Raw genomic sequence first — 19,181 nt, forward strand, 5'->3', positions numbered from 1 at the left:
GCTGCCTAATTCATTACTAATGCATTAAAGAGGCACACCCTACAATCTTGGTGTCACTATTAAAGGTCTGCACTGCAAGCTCACTGTGCTCTCAGCAAGAAGACAAGCCTCAATGTATCCAGTAGTTGTCCTGGTGCTGGGTCTCTCCTGCCTGCTTCTCTTTTCCGTATGGAGGCAGAACTCTGGAAGAAGAAAGCTCCCTCCTGGCCCCACTCCTTTCCCAATTATTGGAAATATACTGCAGCTTGATATTAAAGACATCACTAAATCTTTAACTGGGGTAAGTACTCTTCATGTACCCTTTGTGTTGTCAAAAATACAGAAGCATAAAAAAATACAATGTTGGCATGCATTTTTCTCTGGTTCACCCTGAGGAGCAAATAGTGACGTCTTTTTTATCTTTTCATTTCCAGTTCTCCAAAGCGTACGGCCCTGTGTTCACTCTGTATTTTGGCATGAAGCCCACTGTGGTGCTGTATGGATATGAAGCAGTGAAGGAAGCCCTGATTGATCATGGGGAGGAGTTCTCTGGGAGAGGCAGGTTCCCATTGTCTGAAAAATTTGCTAAAGACCATGGTAAGTGAACATGTGCTTGTGTGTATGAATACATGTATGTGTTGGGCAGAGGATGTGGGGATAATGAGGATGGAAAAAGAGGCCTGAAGGGTTCTATAGTCAGAGCTTGCCCATTCCTGTGGCTGCCATCTGCTTCTTCCCCTTCCTTGCTTGTGATCTCCATCCATGTTTCTGCTTCCCTTCATTCAGGAATTGTTTTCAGCAATGGACACAGATGGAAAGAAATGAGGCGCTTCGCACTCAGGACTTTGCGGAATTTTGGCATGGGGAAGAGGAGCATTGAAGATCGTGTTCAAGAGGAAGCCTGCTGCCTTGTGGAGGAGTTGAAGAAAACCAACGGTGGGAGTTGCTATAAATCACTAATTTAGACAGGGATATGAAAGTCCCTGTTAATGCCCTTCTGTGTCAGATTTGGATTCTTTGGTTTTCACATCAGAAGTTATGACTATAAATCTTTTTGGTTTTACGTTGATACTTGGGACTTGAACTCTGAGGTTTAAACACCTGCTCAGCTCATGGCTGGTGCTCTACCATTTCAGCTATACCTCCAATTCAAGCTTTTTGCTCATGAGTTACTATAGATGCCATAGATTTGCATGATTTGCTACCTGAGCTGTGTCTGAACCACAATCATTTCAGCCTCCTGAGTAGGTAGGGTTCTAGTCAGGAGCCACACCAGTGTCTGACTGAATAGATGTTTTGACTTTCTTTTTGGAAGAGGGAAGAATAATGCTTCCCTCCTAACCATAATTCAGGGTACTTAGTGTTGTCATTACATGGGAGTGATTGGTAAATGAACTGGGTAGTAATGACCCAATTAATCCTCATAGACCCCCACATAGATGCAAGTATATGTATGCTCATTTTCATTTCAGTAAATATTCAGTACCCACGTCTATAATTTTGGAAATTCATGGTGCGGATTAAACTATGATTTTATTTCTTTTAGTGTCTCTCAATATAATTCACATCAAAAACTATTTCTCTGCAAACATAGTATAATTGCTTCAGATCAACTTTAGTTATTTCTTCTTACCTAGTACTTTACAGTTTTTATTACATATTTTGAGTAACTTCATGCACTACCATGAGTCTATAAAATACACAAATTGATTAAATGATTCAATTAGTTAGATTTCAACTATTACAATCAGTTCTTTATGTAGACTTCTTTTAGTATATTCTAGTTAAATTTTCAATTTTGCCTATCACCTTTCTTCATATTTCTTTGATTTTATGTTAAAAAAATCTCATGGTAATTACTTCCATAACCAAGTCCACTCACTTATTAACTGCTAGTTACAGTGCATTGTCTACTTGGATTCTAAATGGCCTGGCTAATTCTTCCAAATAAAATGAAGGATGAAGAATCAGACTTAACCTGCGAATGATACACACATGCATTCATAGCAAATCTCAACAACTTCCCAAATAACCATTTCCTTCATAGTTAAAATAATACTTTTTGTGAGAGCTGTGACTCATTTCAATCTTTAAGCAGCCTACATGCATGCAACCATTTCAATGACTATTGTTTATCCAAATGACTCACACCAATTCACAATGCTGTAAATTCATGGCTATTTGGGTCTGTGATTTAAACTCAATGGCATCATACATATTATTTATTTGTCCACAGCAATTTCAACATACAGAAAGCAAAACATAATCTTTTCCTTTAATTTATCTGTCAAATGATAAGACCTCAGTGTGTAACATATTATTCATCCAAGAATTTCAAAAGTTCAGCCTTGTCCATATATTAAATTTGGTGTTTGATTATAGTTACTGTCTATTCTTTCCTAATGAAGAGAAATCCACTCTTAAATACTAAAATGAAAAAGGAGAAAGAAGAGGAAAGTTCCTATTTATTAATTTTATGTTTTTCTTTGCCTTACTTGACATTTTCATTTAATGAAATTTTAAATTTGGTTATTATTATTTTTTCCTCCTATAAGATGAATGCATTCTGCTTTTTATTTTGGTTCTTTCTTGTATTTGAACTTTAGTACAATCTTTCTGTTTACTTTCTCTCCATTAGTGATTCGAAAAAGCTACAGGTTTCTGATAATCTCTCTGTTTCTTTCTCAGTATTGTGTAGTCTACAGGCTTGAAAACAGATATATTACTACTAGGAATGGTTGATGATTGCCTATATAAAAGTCTTCTTTTTCCAAAATAGCATACATATGGAATTGAAAGATGTTAGGTAAAGGGAATTAGTATGAACTACCATTGTTTTGTTGCTTAGTTTGTGTACTGGCCAACTCAGGCTTCAGGTAAAGTGACATGCCAGTTTAATTCATATTGGATATATGGTTGTTAGAGAAATTTATAAGCAACACAATAATACAAATTCATAATGATGACCAAGACTAAGTGTTTCATATGTATATTTCAATTTGTTTCTAATTCCTCAGGCTCACCCTGCGACCCCACCTTCATTCTGGGCTGTGCTCCCTGCAATGTGATCTGCTCTGTTGTGTTCCAGAATCGTTTTGACTATAAAGACAAGAATCTCCTCAACTTGATGGAGAAATTGAATGAGAACGTCCAGATTCTGAGCTCACCATGGATACAGGTGAAGCCAGGATCTTTTCTTCCTAAGAAAGCACTTGTCTTTTTTTTTTTTAACAGACCCAAATTAAATAAAAAGCAAATGGCAAGATGAATACCTGTACATGACAGTCCTACCTAAAGAATTGTAGAGTGCTATTCAGGAAGTTACTGCCTAGGCCAACGTGTTCTAGTGATTTTCCTTTTCTAATTTTGTAATACCTCCCAAATTTCTGGTTTTATACTAAGATCCTTGATCAGCTTTCAATTGATATTACTACAGGGCAAGAGACAGAGATCTAGTTCATGTTCTGCAGTTCCAAAATGGATCAGTGAAGCTTTTTGGAACTGGTTTGGGAAGAAGTGAGGGGAAGGATTAGGGAGACTAGCAGAGGAGCTGAGTCTGGTCTAGATACATTGTATTGCCGGGCCTTTTGACTCATGTCTAAAATCCTAGTTACCCAGGAGACCGATTCCTGGAAGATTATGGATTGAATCCAGCCAGAGCAGAAAAGTATGCCAGACTCCATCTCCCAGATAGCCAGCAAAAAAACAGGGCAGGAAATGTAGCTCAAGTAGTAGAGCACCTGCCATGAGCAAGAAAGCCAAGCAAGAGCCTGAGGCCTGAGTTCAAACCCTGATACTGGCACTAAAAAGTAAGATGCACTTCATTTATATATGGACATATCAAAAGTAATGCCTTTAACAACTAACTAATGCTAATAGAAATGGAAGAAAAAGAATATAAACACCTGAGGAAGATGTCTATGCCTATATTTTATGCCCACTAAAAAAGTGCAAATATAGGATTGACTCAAGCAATTTGATATTTCCTCTTAAATCCCAAAGGGATAATCCTGTAAATGGCTTTGTTCATTTCCAGAAAGATGCCTAGTGGATCTGTGTATATCCAGGTCCTTAGTGAAAGCCTACATTTCCCACAGGTTTGCTTTCCAATCAGACAACTCATACTTATGCTATTACTGGGCAGTGGGTAGAAGTATTTTTCCACACAGAAGAAAGGTATTTGAGACAGTGGAAGCTACTAGAAATCACTGAGTAGAGTCAGAGTGTTTGATGATTCCTCTGTGATCCTAGATGGTTAGGTAGCATGGGTAGAAATGACAATATTGAACTCTTAAAAAAGCCTCACAGTGTTTTCCCTTGAACTGATTCAGCATGCCCTAAACACTGTAATAATACAATATAAAATGTAAAAATAACAATAAAATATAAAAATAATAATTATGTGATCATTGAGAAGTTTGTAAGATACTCTGGCACAAGGATGAGTTTTAGGGTATCCTTGAACCCCTCTCAGTTTATAAATTCCATCAAAGTTTCCCTTCAAGATGAAAACCATTTAACAACTCTCCTTACAGCCAATTTTTTTTATAATATATATATTATGCACATGCAAATACATTTTTATTTAATAAATTAATGTTTTACTTTTAGATCTACAACCTTTTCCATGATCTTATTGATTATGTACCGGGGAGTCATAACACAGTGATGAAAAATATTGATTATATAAAAAGTTATATTTTGAAGAAAGTAAAAGACCATGAGGAATCACTAGATGTTAACAACCCAAGGGACTTGATTGATTGTTTCCTGATCAAAATGAAACAGGTAAAATGTGAAAAATCTTACAGTTATTTAGAATCTTGAACATTTTGTGTCATATTGAATAGTCAGTGTTACTAAAGATGTTTAAACAGTCAGAGCAGAAGTACTTAAAAAATAAGTTATCATTTATATAAATGAATTTACACTAAGCATCCTGGGAAACTTAAAACTAATTTGTTAAATAATTAGAATACATTTGCTCTTTGCTTTATTAAAAATAATTGAAATAGGAGAAGCGGAATGAAATGGAAGCACATGAAATAGAAACAATTGCCATGCAAAGTACTGTGTCATTACATAAACGTGAGTGTCATTATTATGTACTGTACAGAATAGAAGATTTCATGAGGGTGGACTTTCTGCATGTTCTGAAAGTCAGAATTGGCTTTGAGGAAATAATTCTGGAATGATCCTTAATTGGTCATGGTTCACCATCTTTAATTTTTTTCACTGTAATATTTAGTATGTATTAACATTATTTTATTATATTTTTCATATTTTTATTAACACAACTATTGTACAAAGGTTTCAACTGTGATCTTTTGTAGATGTGTATAATGTATTTTAGTTAAATTCACCTCTTCTATTATGTTTACTAAGCCCACTTTACTCTTTGTTTATAGATTTTAGTGGGTTTTATTATGTTACTTTCACATAAACATATAGTGAAAATGTTATGTAGGTAACATATATGTACAATGCACATAGATAATTTATAAATGATATATACTGCAATCAACTAAGTATAGTTGATTCCTTATTCATTACCATGGGGATTACTATAACAAATTTATGAGTGTCTAGTGTGAAATTATAGCAAATTTGTTTCTGACTACACGTTTAATTAATCCCTCCCCCCAACTGGATCTGTTTTCATCACAAATTACATATTTATATACTGATTATTGCCTCATGTATTTTCTTTACAAATGTATATAAACTAAAAAGAGATTGAATACAAAAATATCATCATTCATATTAATCTGTAGGGTCATATTTAACAAGGATATGTATTTCTTGATATAGTGCTGATTTATTGTTCAAGAAGCTTTACTTTCTAATTGACTCTGACTCCCCTTAGCACTTCTTTTATGATACATCTATTTGTGAGAGACTCTGTTCTCTTTTATTAGCATTGGAATGTTAACTTCTTCTGTAAGGTGGTAGGATATTAGATAAAATTAGTGCTTTAGTCCATGACATGGAATCATTTGATTTTCATTCATTTAGATTTTCATTAATTTTTCAACATTTATGCAGCCTGGATTATATTAGGCTATGTGCCATGCAACTATTAAATCTCCAAATTCATTGTGACAGATGGAAGTTTTAATATTAGTATATAAGCACACTATTCTAGAGTAATTTTATCTTAAGATTTAAGTGTAATTGTAACTGGATGATCAAAGAAAAGTACACAAAGTTATATTACCAAAGTCGATTTAACTTGTCCAGCTTAAAAAGCACCCAAAGTTGATATTGTCAAAGGAGATGACTCTTTTTCTAGCAAGTATAAATGTTGAGAGGTTCAGTTTATTTCCATTATTTTATTACATATTAGCTATACTACAAGTCATCTGGAAATTATAAAGAAGTGATGGAGGGGCTGGGGATATAGCCTAGTGGCAAGAGTGCCTGCCTCGGATACACGAGGCCCTAGGTTCGATTCCCCAACACTACATATACAGAAAACGGCCAGAAGCGGCGCTGTGGCTCAAGTGGCAGAGTGCTAGCCTTGAGCAGGAAGAAGCCAGGGACAGTGCTCAGGCCCTGAGTCCAAGGCCCAGGACTGGCCAAAAAAAAAAAAAAGAAGTGATGGATTTAATGCTGGCCTGGGACCAGCTAGAAAATCATGAAATTTGATCATTTAATGATTTTGTCATTAAACATTTAAAACTGCAACCTTGTTGACAACTTAATTTTACATCATCTACTCAGTCCTTGACACAGATTTATTTATACTCTCTTCTTTATACCAATGACAAGGTAATGTGAACACATTTTGACTTCGTGGTTTAGTGTCTTTTCAGCTCATGCATTCCTAGTTATTCTGTCACAGGTTCCCTAGACCACAGGACTCGGGTGTTTCCCATCTGCTGGCCCATCTTGTTTGGATGAAGTCATTCTTACACCTTGTGGCTCCGAGGTTTTTCTGCCTTTTAGCACTTTCAGAAGTAATATTGAACGTATATAATTTTTGAAAAAAGAAGATAAATTGCAATGGGGAGCTCATACCTGAAATCCTAGCTACTCAAAAGGCTGAAATCTGAGGATCAAGGTATAAAGCAGCCTGGGCACAAAAGACCCTGAGATTCTTATTTCCAATTTAAACAACAAATATAGGGAAGTAGAACTGTGATTCAAGTGGTTTAGCAGTAGCCTTGAGCAAAAGAGCTGAGTTCAAGCTCCATGACCAACAACATCATCAACAACAAAAAAGTTTAATTGCAGATTTTTGCTTCAGGCTTATAACACCTGTATCCTTGTTTTCCTACTTCTATTATCCAATTTTCTGATCCTTTCAATAATAGAGAAAATATAGTTATTAGTGGGTTAAGTCTCAATACCATATCAGTTAGAGTAAGGATAGCACAAAAGCCCTGAAGCATTAGGCTCAACTACTGTACCACCCCCACTATGTTATTGTTCATTTCCTTTAATCCTTTACTCTCCAGGTTTGTACCACTGTGAGATACTGTACATTCACAGGTATCATGTACTGGTAAATAATATAATTGTATCAAATCCTAGGAGCAGGAAAATCAAAAAGAATCATTGGAATTTACTTATGAAAATTTGACGGTTGTTGCATTGGATTTGTTTGGTGCTGGGACAGAAACAACAAGCACAACATTGAGATACGGCCTGCTGCTCCTGATGAAGCACCCCCATGTCACAGGTAGGTGCACAGGTGGAGACCTAGGAGATTTTCAGGAAAATGCAGGAAAGATGCTGCTTGTGATTTGCACATTCACAGATATGTCTCACAGTTCAACATCCTGTACCATCAGCTGTAATCAGAGAGAAGTGATGAGAACAAGGCAGTAGGAAAAGCAATAAGACTTTCTTCTGGTGTCTGGATTTTATATCAGATAATGGTTGGAAAACAGCTCCTGCATAAATGGACCTAACGTAGATAATGATTTTAGACCAAAAATTCCAGCTTTTACAATAGGGAAGTTCTTCTGTATACCTTTCCTCATTCTGACAAGTCTAATGTTGCCGTAGGCCACAGAGAACTCTTGTCATCAATGCGTAAGTAGACGTCTTAGAAATTTATGAGGGTGTCAGAGATGAATTCTATTCTGGGACATGTCCTAATAAAAGAGACTCATTGGAAAGGTATTACTGAAGCAGAGGCCATACATGAAGGAATTTTATGATTTTAGAAAGATTCAGCCAGGTCCTATGTAAAGAGAAAATGGAGATTGCATCAGATTTCTTAAGAGTAACTTCTTCCTATGTATTGATGAAAAAAGGTGAGCAAACTTTACTTCCATTTAAGCAATAATCTTGATACCCATTTTCTATTTTCCCCCCACGAAATACAGTATAATGTATCTCATTCACTTATCTAAAACCAAGTGAAAGAAATCATGGGAAACTGGGAAAGAAAAGTGACAGGGTGCTCTGAGACTGTCACTGAGGCTTCTGGAAACTCAACTTAGAAAACACCCACATCAGAATAAAGCAGAAACAGATGATTCAAGGAGAGAGGGGAGACACTGGCAATGAAGGAGAATTGGCCAAGTGTCTCACATTCCCCACTTACTGACCATGTATTGCTAGACGTGTTAAATACCTATTTGTCTGTTTGGGAATGATTCTAATAACTCAGGAAATGGAAAACTGTGAACTATGTAAGCCAAGGGAGGAACAATAAATGGAAAGTAATTCTAGTTTCCACCAGGGAACCATATTTCTGTAGTCAGACATGTCCTAAAAAAAAAAGTCATTAGAAAGGTAATGTTGAGGCAGAAGCCACCATGAAGGATTTTCACAATTTCAGAAGTCGATTTCCATAAAACTTATGTTTGATAAGATTAGAATTTTAAAAGGGAATTCATAATTTTTATCTTTTACAATGTTATTTTTCTTTATTGTCAAAGTACAAGGGGGTTACAGTATCATATGTAAGGCAGTGAGTACATTTCTTATCCAATTTGTGACCTCCTCCCTCATTTTTCCCCAGCCTCCCCCTACCCATTTTCCTCTCCCTCCCATGAGTTGTACAGTTGGTTTACACCATATAGTTTTATAAATACTGCTGTTGCATTGCTTGTCTTTTTATCATTTGTCTCTCGAATTTGGTATTCCCTTTCCGTTTCCTAGTTCCAATATGCATACAATATCCAGGGTACTAAAATCAGTTGCAGTGATATCAGGGGTAAAACCACAGGAAGGGAATATGAAAAAAAAAGGCACAGTTTCACATGGCATGTTGAAAATAACTACAACAGTGATATACCACTTGTTTCTATAACTTGAAGTTCATTTCGCTTAGCATCATCTTATATGTTCATACAAGCATAGCTCTTGAGCAATTGTGATCTTATCCTAGGACTATCCTAGACGTGTACTAATTATTCCCTATGAGGGAAACCATAGAGTTCATGTTTCTTTGGGTCTGGCTCACTTCACTTAGTATAATTTATCCAAGTCCTTCCATTTCATTACAAATGGTGCAGTGTCATTCTTTCTGATACAGGCATAGAATTCCATTGTGTATATGTACCACATTTTCTTGATCCACTCATCTACTGAGGGGCATCTGGGTTGGGTCTATATTTTAGCAATGACAAACTATGCTGTTAGGAACATAGTTGTGCTGGTGGGTTTAGTGTGGTCTTGCTGTTAATCTTTTGGGTAGATATAAAAGTGGGGCTGCTGGCCCCCTGGCCTGACCATAGCTCCGGCACCATTACACCATGCCACATGTTCAAGTTGTGTCTGTTGTCCCCATGGGTCCCAATTTAGCTCTCCATTGGAGCTGAATTGGTTTGTTGGTACTTGGAATCCTCCAGAAGTAAGTCTCTGTGCCACTGTCCTGTTCTGTGTTACATATTTTTCTGAAACCTGGGACCGTTCCATCCGGAACTTCCCCAATAAATTCATCTTTTTACTTGCAAAAAGCAAGTAGGGCTGCTGGGTTGTAACAGAGCTCTATGTTTAGGCTTCTGAGGAACCTCCATACTGCTTTCCAGAGTGGTTGAAAAATTTTACACTTCCACCAACAATGTAGTTGGGTTCCCTTTTGGCCAATCCCTTCCAGCATTTGTTATTATTGATTTTCCTGGTAATGGACATTCTTATTGAGTTGAGGTGGGATCTCAGTATGTAGTTTTTATTTGCATTTCTTTTTTGACCAGTGATGTAGAGCACTTTTTCATGTGTCTTTTTCATGGCCATTCTCATTTCCTCTTCAGATAAGTCCCTTTTTAAGTCTTTAGCCCATTTGTTGAAGGGGCAGTTGGTTCTTTGAGGATTTGTTTTGGAGGAATTTAATTTTTTTGAGTTCTGCGTATATTTTAGGTATGAGGCCTCTGTTGTATGGTTGGTAAAGATCTTCTCCCAATCTGTGGGCTTTCTATTTATCTTGCAAGCTATGTCCTTTGCCCTGCAGAAGCTCTGCAGTTTGATGCAATCCCATTTGTCCATCCTTTCTTTGATTTGTTGCATTTCTGGGCCTTTATTAAGAAAATTTTGTCCTTTGCCAAGGAACCCAGGTGTTTCTTCTATTCCTTCTTGTAGTGTTTTCAGTGTATCTGATTTTACCTCAAGGTCTTTGATCCATTTGGAATTGATTTTGGTGTAGGTTTATATATAAGGATCTAGTTTTAGTTTGTTACAGGTGTTGAACCAGTTTTGCCAGCACCATTTGTTGAAGAGGCTGTCTTTCTTCCATCTCAGTCTTTTAGCTCCTTTACCAAAGATTAAGTAGCCATACTTCTGTGGGTTCATTTCTGGGTCTTCAGTTCTATTCCATTGGTCCTCAGGCCTATTCTTGTGCCAATACCAAGCTGTTTTTATTACTATAGCATTGTAATACAGCTTGAAGTTTCGTATTGAAATTCGTCCAGCACTGTTCTTTCTACTTAGGATTGCTTTTGCCATTCTGGGTCTTTTATGGTTCCATATGAATTTTTGGATTGCTTCCTCTGTTTCATTAAATAATGGTGTTGGTATATTGATGCATATTGCATTGAACTTGTAGATAGTCTTTGGCAATATTGCTACTTTCACAGTGTTAATCCTCTCAATCCAGGAACAAGGGAAGTTTTTCCAATTCCTTACTTCTGCTTTAATTTCCTTTTTCAGGTTTGTAAAGTTCTCATCATAGAGGTATTTCACTTCTTTGGCTAATGTTACTATTCCTCAGTATTTTATGGTTTTTGAGGAGTTGCTTTCCTGATTTCAGCCTTGCTCTTTAGATTGTTGGCATACAGAAAAGCAATTGATTGTATAGGATTTATTTTCTATCCTGCTACTCTGCCAAAGTTTTGGATCAGCTCATTAACTTGGGAGTAGTGTCTATGGGGTTCTTTAGATACAGGATCATGTCATCTGCAAAGAGAGAGAGATTAACTTCATCTTTTCCCATTTGGATCCCCTTTATGTCTACCTCTTGCATTATTGCTCTGGCTAGGAATTCTAGTACTATGGTGAAGAGGAGAGGAGAGAGTGTACATCTTTGTCTTGCTCCTTATTTTAAAGAAAATGGCTTTAACTTTTCACAATTAAGTATTATTTTCTCTGTGGGTTTGTCATAGGCAGCCTTTATTATATTCAGGAATGCTTCCTGAAATCCTAGTTTCCCCAAAGCTTTTTATCATAAATGGGTTCTGGATTTTATCAAATGCTTTTTCTGCATCTTAAGAAATAATCATGTGATTCTTGACCTTACTCCTATTGATGTAGTGAATTATGTTAATTGACTTGCATTTATTGAACCAGCTTTGCATCCCTGGAATGAATCCAATTTGATCATAACCTACGACTTTTTGAAAACTTGTTGAAGTCAATTGGCCAGAATTTGGTCGAAAATTTTTGCATCAATGTTTATCAAGGAAATTGGTCAATAGTTCTCTTTCTTAGATGAGTCTCTGTCTGGTCTTGGGATAAGGGTATACTGGCATCATAGAATGTGTTTATTACCAAATGTTCACTTTCAATTTCATTGAAGAGTTTGAAAAATATTGGTGTGAGCTCTGTTTTGACGGCCTTATAGAATTCTGCTGTGAATCCATCTGGGCCTGGGCTTTTCCTGGATGGGAGATCTCTTATTGCAGTTTCTATTTCATTGCTGGATATGGGTCTGTTTAGTACATTTAAATCTTCTTGGTTAACTTGCAATGTTATTTTACATTTAAGGAGTTCTAGCTGTGATACACTATGTTAAGATTTAGGAAATAATGATAAGATAATTTTAAAGGAGAATTAATCTTCTGAGGACAAAAAGAGAGGAGAATCATAATCTGATAAGAAATCTTTTCCCAAAATCTGGCACTTAAAGTAGATTTAATAGTGATCAAATAAACTTGGGCCAGACACATGATGCTTTCACTTTAATGTGGTAACAGGAAAAGTTCTGAGGGAAGAAAAACCAAGCTATGTCTCTAAAATTCCCATAAAGTTTCCTATTTAGAAATAACAGGTGTCCACAAAGATAGAAAAAGAATTTAGCTAACAAACTCTCCATGCTCAAATTCTCAGCACAGCTCCATTCATTGGGTGAAAAGACAGGATCTCGCTCTCTCTCTCCAGAGAAATTTGAACCTGGGAAATTCTGTGCTCAGAAACTATGGGTAAAGACAGTGAAAGGTAAAGAAGAGAAATGTAGCAAAGGCCTTGATCATCAAAGCATATCCTCTTGAGTGAAGAACAATAAGAATCTCTGTATTCTACCAATTTGGTAGAAAATTCTCTCCAAGTGTCCAACAAAATTAAGGGAATAAAAACGTTCACTCGGCATAAGGTTGTAGGAATCCAGAACACCAGGATTAGAAAGATCATCGCAACTTTCAGAAAGACAAAACTAGGTCATATATAAAGAGAAGATGGAAATGTCATCAGAATTCTAAAGAGTGACTACTACTTATGTATTGATGAAAAATGTGTGAGGATTAGACTTCCTTATAAGCTATAAACTCTATACCCATTTACTCTTTTTTTCACAAAATACAATATAATGCATTTCATTCAGTTATCTAACACCAAGTGAAAGAAAATTGTGGACTTCAGAAATGGAAGGAGAGGTCATGGGGTACTCTAAGACTGTCACTGAGGCTGCTAGAAACTCAATTAGAAAACACCCACATCAGAACAAAGCAAAAACAAATGATGCAAATTGAGAAGGGAGACACTGTGAATGAAGAAGAAATGGCCAAGAGTTGCAGATTTCCCACTTACTATGTATTGCTACAAGTTTTAAACACCTATTTGGATATTTGCAAATAATTATGCCTCAGGACATAGAAAATCATGAACTGCTGTGTAAGACAAGGGAAGTACAATAAATGGAAAATAATTCTACTTTCCACCCAGGGGACCATATTTCTGTAGCCAGAATTGTTAAAACTGTGAATGTTCATTAAAAACTTCAAATATCATATTTAGTATATTGTTGTAAATGAAATGAGGGGAAGTGAGCAAGTGCATCTCTATGTACTTTTGTGTAGATGTGGCTAAATATGTGAAATAGAGATGGAAATGCACATTTTGATCTCATATACTAGGAAATCAATGAATATTCTCTAAGTGTAATTAAAAACTCAACTGGCCCTGCACCAGTGGTTCATATCTGTAATCCTACCTTCTCAGTAGGCTGAGATCTGAGGATTATGGTTTGAAGCCAGGCCAGGCAGGAAATCCCATGAGACCCTTATCTCCAATAAACTACTCAGAAAAAGCCAGAAGTGTGGCTCAATTGGTAGATCACTAGCCTTGAGCATAAAATGCTCTGAGACAGCATCCAGGCCTTGAGTTCAAGCCCCACATCTGGCAAAAGAGAAAAAGGAAGAAAAAGAAAAAGAAAGAAAGGAATGAAGGAAGGGAGGGAGGGAGTTAGAGAGGGAGGGATGGAGGCAGGATCGTTATTCCAAAATAAGAAGATAAATTTCAGAACCATATACTAGGATGCCCAATATAGTTGTAATACACACACACATACACACACACACACACACACACACACACACACTTCATATAATGTTTAATAAATGTTTGATTTATCATAAACTTAATCTTTATTTCTGGCTTTTTAAGGACGATCATTTCTTGTTCTGTATTTTAACTGGTGTACATTAATTGTACAAAAGCATTTAATGCTGATACTTTGATATATGTATAAAATATAACACTCTTTAAAATTATCATTAAGTAGTTGGACAAAGGGGTTTCAATTCAATACATCAGTTCATGAGTTACAAAGCACCTTCATCAATGTCACTCCTTATATTGTAATTTCATCTATACTTTTACTTGTGTCCTGTTTATTTTTTGAAATATACTCTTATTTCTAATCATATCAACTACAGATGCTAAACTCTTTTTTAAAGACACAACATTTGTTCTACACATTAATGGTAAATGGAACTTTTTATGGATCTACACATTAATGGTAAATGGAACTCTTTATGGTAAATCGCCACTTTTATAAACAAAAAATTTCTGAATTAGAAAGAAATAGGAGTATTTTATTAATATCATAAAAGTCATACTGAAAAAATAAAAGTTATACTGTTGTTATTCTTAGAGCCATTTATATTATTGTCTAATCCATGAGTTACCATAAATATTTGTGGAGATTTGTGAAATCTGGAGATATAAGTGAAGGTAATTGTGTCCTCAAAAATAGACTTTTAAACATGTACATTAATAGCTTTTTGTTTTTTTTGGGTTTTTTTTACAAGAAAGATGAACTCTTACAAATGCATTAATGCATTATAAGGCTACTTAGTAGGAGAGTGACGTATATATATATATATATGTATGTATATATATATACATATACATATATACATATATATGTGTGAGTGTGTGTAAGTATTCCATGAAGCATATATATTTTTCTACCTCAAATCTTGTTGAGATACATTATCAAGCTTTATGTACCAGTGAATTACTATGTCCAATGTGCCACTTTCCTCCTACTCTACCATTTCTTATTTATGTCTTAACCAGCTAAAATGAAGGAAGAGATCAACCATGTGATTGGCAGGCACCGGATCTCTTGCATGCAGGACAGGAGCCAAATGCCCTACACCGATGCTGTGATCCATGAGATTCAGAGATACATTGATCTCGTACCCATGAACCTGCCCCATGCAGTGACCCGGGACATTAAGTTCAGAGACTACATCATTCCCAAGGTGGGCTTGTTTCTTCTATGCTGAGCCTCAATAGGGAGCCTGAGTTCCTGAGTTCACTGTGGGATTCTGCTCCTCCACAATGCATGAGAGAGCTGCAAAAGTCTCACAGTTGGCTGCCTGGGAGAGGTTGTGATATGGGAAGTTTGGGGTTATATATCCATGCAATAATAGCCCTGGTATCTAGCAATGTGAATTTTCCAATTTTTCTCTGTTCCTTAAATAATAATAATTCTTATAATTCTTCTACTCCTCCTTGTCCTTCTCCTCCTCCTTCTTTTTCTTCCTCCTCTTCTTCCTCTTCCTCCTCTTTCTTCTCCTCCTCTTCTTCTTTTCTTCTCCTTCTCCTTTTCTCCTTCTTCTTTTCCTCCCCATCCTCCTCCTTCTTTTCTTTTTACTTCTTGCTATGCTTAGCTTTTGTATTTCCACATGAATGTCACAAGTTTGTCTTTATCAACTTTCCAAAATGCTCTACTCGCAAGTTTATTATGCCAACAGTAAAATTATAGATAAATTTGGGCATTGTACCTGTATTTCTATGCCTCCCCTCACCCTCACAAAGACACATAAATGAAAGAACAGAACCAAAAGGAGAGAAAGCAAAATAGAAAAATAAGAGACAGAAAGAGAGCGAGCGAGAGAGCGAGAGAGAGAGAGAGAGCTCTTGTCTTCATTTCCTGGTGTTCATTCCGATAAATATTATATTGTGTCTTCATGTTCCTCTCCTAAGAGTATCCTCCTTTGAACTCACTGTGTGTAAATGCTAAGTATTCTTTTTCCTAAAAGTTCAAAATTTTAAGGAGGGTGCTGGCTTAGGCAGCACATATGGTAAAATTGGGAAAATACAGAGAAGATTAGCATGGTTCCTACTCAAGGATGATACTCAAATTTGTGAAGCTTTCACTATTTGTATCAAAATGAATACCAGGAAACGGAAACATTGGAGTAGGGACAAAGGGGCCACAGGAATGGGGGAGGAAGGGTGAGCAAGTGCAGTCACTGCATTTCAGATGGGCATTTGTTGCCTTTCCATTGCTTTATACCCCCCTTGCTTTCAATATTTCCACTGTTGTGAAATCTCGTGTTATGCTGATGGGCTTGACACCATAGAAGACTCCTCACTTTTCTTACGTAACTTTCAATAATCTTTAATTTTTCTGAACATTTAATGTTTAACTATAATATGTCATGAAGTGATTCTATTCTGATATGGTCTGTTTTCCATCTGGAGGCCTCCTGTACCTGGATTGCTAAAGATTTAGGAAATATTCGCCTATTAGTTTATTGAATGTTTCTTATTCCTTTAGCATGGGCCTCTTCACCTTTCTCTATGCCTATGTTACATAGGTTTAAGCTTTCAAGTTTCCCAGGTGGACTTGTAACTTCTTTTCTTGTTTACTTTTCACCTCATTCTTCAGCTGACTATTTTAATATATCTATTCTGTCCTTGAGCCCTGATGTTTTGTTTTCAATTTGGTTCACTCATTTCCATTGAGCTCTTTATTTCATTTGTATAGCTTTTCATTTCTAAAATTTTAGTCAAGTTCTTGTTTAAGATTTCTGTATCTTTATTGAACTCTTCATTGATATATTGCATTGTTTTCCTTACTTTGTTCAGCTGTTCATTCGTATCTTCTTCGTATTCACTCATGTTTTTATACATGTCCTTTTTCACTTTATTGATCATTCTCATAATCTTGCTTTTGGTTTTTTGGGCTTTCTTCTTCAATATCCTTTGTGTCTATTGCTATAGAATTGTTAAACTTTAGACATACTTACCTTTTGTCAAATTTTTATGTCTTGATATTTCTTTGATTTGAAGGTAGTTCATGGGTTGGAAGTTTTCATCAGCTTTAGACCAGAAGATTGAACTAAGTGATTTCATTGTATTTGTCAACTATATAACTTCTATAATTATTGGTTTCCTTTTTTTAAATTTTTTCTTTTTTTGTGTGTGTTTATGGGTTTTGAACTCAGGGCTGGGGCATTGTGCCTCAGCGCTTTTGCTCAAAGCTAGTGCTCTACAACTTCGAGGCATAGTGCCACTTATAGTTTTCTGGTGGTTAAGTGTACATAACAGTCTCATGGAATTTACTACCTAGGATGGCTTTGAACTACAATCCTCAGATTTCAGCCTCCTGAGTAGCTAGGGTTACAGGTATGAGCCACTGGCACTTTAAATATATATATATAAATATGTATATATGTAAATATATATGTATATATGTATATATATATAAATATATTTTTATATATGTGTATATGTATATGTCTGCTTAGCTTCTCTGTGTGTATGTTTTTCCCAGGGTACAACCATAATGACATCACTGACATCTGTGTTGCATGACCACAAGGAATTCCCCAACCCAGAGATGTTTGATCCTGGCCACTTTCTGGATAAAAGTGGTAACTTTAAAAAAAGTGATTACTTCATGCCTTTCTCATCAGGTAACAAAATTTTGTTTCTATATCTCAAGATAACTTTGGGGTGGGGTTCAGTTGGGACTTACAAAATGCCTCCTTTGAGGCTGGTATATTTGTACTCATGATGAGGAACAGCACTCTCAGTGCCCATGAACTTTCCTTGCTCATGACACATTGTCACTGTTTGACCAGAGTAGAGGGGCTTAATTTGTCTGCGCAGTAATGCAGCATAGAGAGAAAGAGAAAAGGGGAAGAGGAAGAAAAAAAATTTAAAGAGCTTTTATTATGTAGAAATACTTAAAAGGATTACGTGATGATGGTAATCTGGTTTTGTTTTTAATATAATTTGGTATGGTTTGCCTTTGGATCTGTTTTTAAGGACAAGATCTTAAAAATGTAGCATAGACTGTTTACTAACTCAAGATTATCAACTCAGGAGAGTGCTGCCACGCTCAGATTCAAAAAAAAGCAAACTAAAACAAAACTTTTAATGATGTATTATTTAAAATTACATGTTAGGAAGGCAAATAATCTGTCTCCTATCTTCCCTGTGAACCTCCATGAATCTATCTGCCATGCATTCGGCAATTCACTGAATGAACACCGACTCTTTCTTTTGCCAGTTACAAATGCAGGGCTTCATACACTCACACTTATGTACAAAGAGTCATTTCCTGCTTTGACTTCTTTTTTTCTTTTTTTTAATTTCAGGCAAACGGGTGTGTGCTGGAGAAGGCCTGGCCCGCATGGAGCTGTTTTTATTCCTCACCACCATTTTACAGAACTTCAACCTGAAATCTATCGTAGATCCACAGAACCTCGATATAACTCCAGTCCTAAATGGGTTTATTTCTGTGCCCCCTTCATACCAGCTCTGCTTTGTTCCAGTTTAAAGAAGAGCTCTGCTGTCTGCCTCTAGCTGTGCAGTATCAGCAGTTCCCTCTTCTGAGCCATCACTCACCCCCTTCCCCTGTCAGGGATGCCTTCCTGTCCTCCTTTCTCATTTCTCTCCACTACTTCCAGATCCAGGAACATCCAGTCTCCAGTTTGGAGCGTTTCCTGTGTCATTGCACAATTATACATATAGTCCGTTATGCTTTATAAGAGTTTTATTCATCATCTCAAGTGCTAAACTTACCTAATACCACAAAATAATAAAATGATTACTATGTGACAATTCAGACTTATTTCTCTGTATATGCTCTAAAATAAATTTTATTTTTCATGCTTGGGGTCATTCTTGGACCATCCCACTTTGTTCAAAATTCAGTGAAGCAATGAAAGGACCCCCATGTTGTCCACATTACAGCAAGCACTGGGAAGGGGAAAGGGAAGATGGTAGGAAAACTCTATGTCTATGCCACCTGCCATACCTGGAGATGTGGATTTAATGAATAACAACAATGTCCAGAAGCATCTCCTCCTGTAGGTAAGTACTATGAGACATAGACAGGAATAATCATTAAAGGTTAGAGTTTATGTCTATGTTAGTTATGTTAGTGTAAACAAAAATTAAAAATTGCAAACATTCTTTTCAACTAATGTTTCTAACTGAAAGTAAGATATGCTTTTATATTTTTATATGGCTAGTCATCTGCTCTATTATTTTTATTGCTGTGCATCACG

The 19,181-nt window shown here is 36.2% G+C and overlaps 2 protein-coding genes and 1 non-coding gene across 7 annotated transcripts in view; 2 read left to right on the top strand and 1 right to left on the bottom strand.

The window, feature by feature from the left end:
* Window positions 1-19,181, bottom strand: part of LOC125346230 (cytochrome P450 2C18-like) — a 262,366-nt gene that overhangs the window by 88,827 nt on the left and 154,358 nt on the right. The window lies entirely within an intron of this gene.
* Window positions 95-18,532, top strand: LOC125346236 (cytochrome P450 2C5-like). Of its 5 annotated transcripts, none has more exons than XM_048338643.1 (9): window positions 95-280; window positions 414-576; window positions 766-915; window positions 2,997-3,157; window positions 4,591-4,767; window positions 7,522-7,663; window positions 14,947-15,134; window positions 17,438-17,579; window positions 18,267-18,532. In XM_048338643.1, exons 1-9 carry the CDS (start codon window positions 113-115, stop codon window positions 18,446-18,448), a joined length of 1,473 nt encoding a protein of 490 aa, XP_048194600.1. In that variant the 5' UTR covers window positions 95-112; the 3' UTR covers window positions 18,449-18,532. The 5 variants fall into 5 exon arrangements, with proteins under 5 accessions (XP_048194600.1, XP_048194597.1, XP_048194596.1 ...); XM_048338640.1 differs by having other exon boundaries at window positions 113-280; window positions 7,519-7,663; XM_048338639.1 differs by having other exon boundaries at window positions 113-280; window positions 7,516-7,663; window positions 18,267-18,531.
* Window positions 15,936-16,042, top strand: LOC125347390. The gene has a single exon (XR_007210179.1). It is a non-coding gene; the product is annotated as a U6 spliceosomal RNA (small nuclear RNA).

Source organism: Perognathus longimembris, chromosome 2, assembly GCF_023159225.1.
Source record: "Perognathus longimembris pacificus isolate PPM17 chromosome 2, ASM2315922v1, whole genome shotgun sequence".
NCBI classification, from domain to species: Eukaryota; Metazoa; Chordata; class Mammalia; order Rodentia; family Heteromyidae; genus Perognathus; species Perognathus longimembris.

Excerpts from the sequence above, each read along its gene's own strand:
- LOC125346236 (XM_048338639.1), top strand. The coding sequence starts at position 113 with ATGTATCCAGTAGTTGTCCTGGTGCTGGGTCTCTCCTGCCTGCTTCTC. Across the intron at positions 3,158-4,590 it reads TGAGCTCACCATGGATACAG|ATCTACAACCTTTTCCATGA; the intron begins GTGAAGCCAGGA and ends TTTTACTTTTAG. Across the intron at positions 4,768-7,515 it reads TCCTGATCAAAATGAAACAG|GAGCAGGAAAATCAAAAAGA; the intron begins GTAAAATGTGAA and ends ATCAAATCCTAG.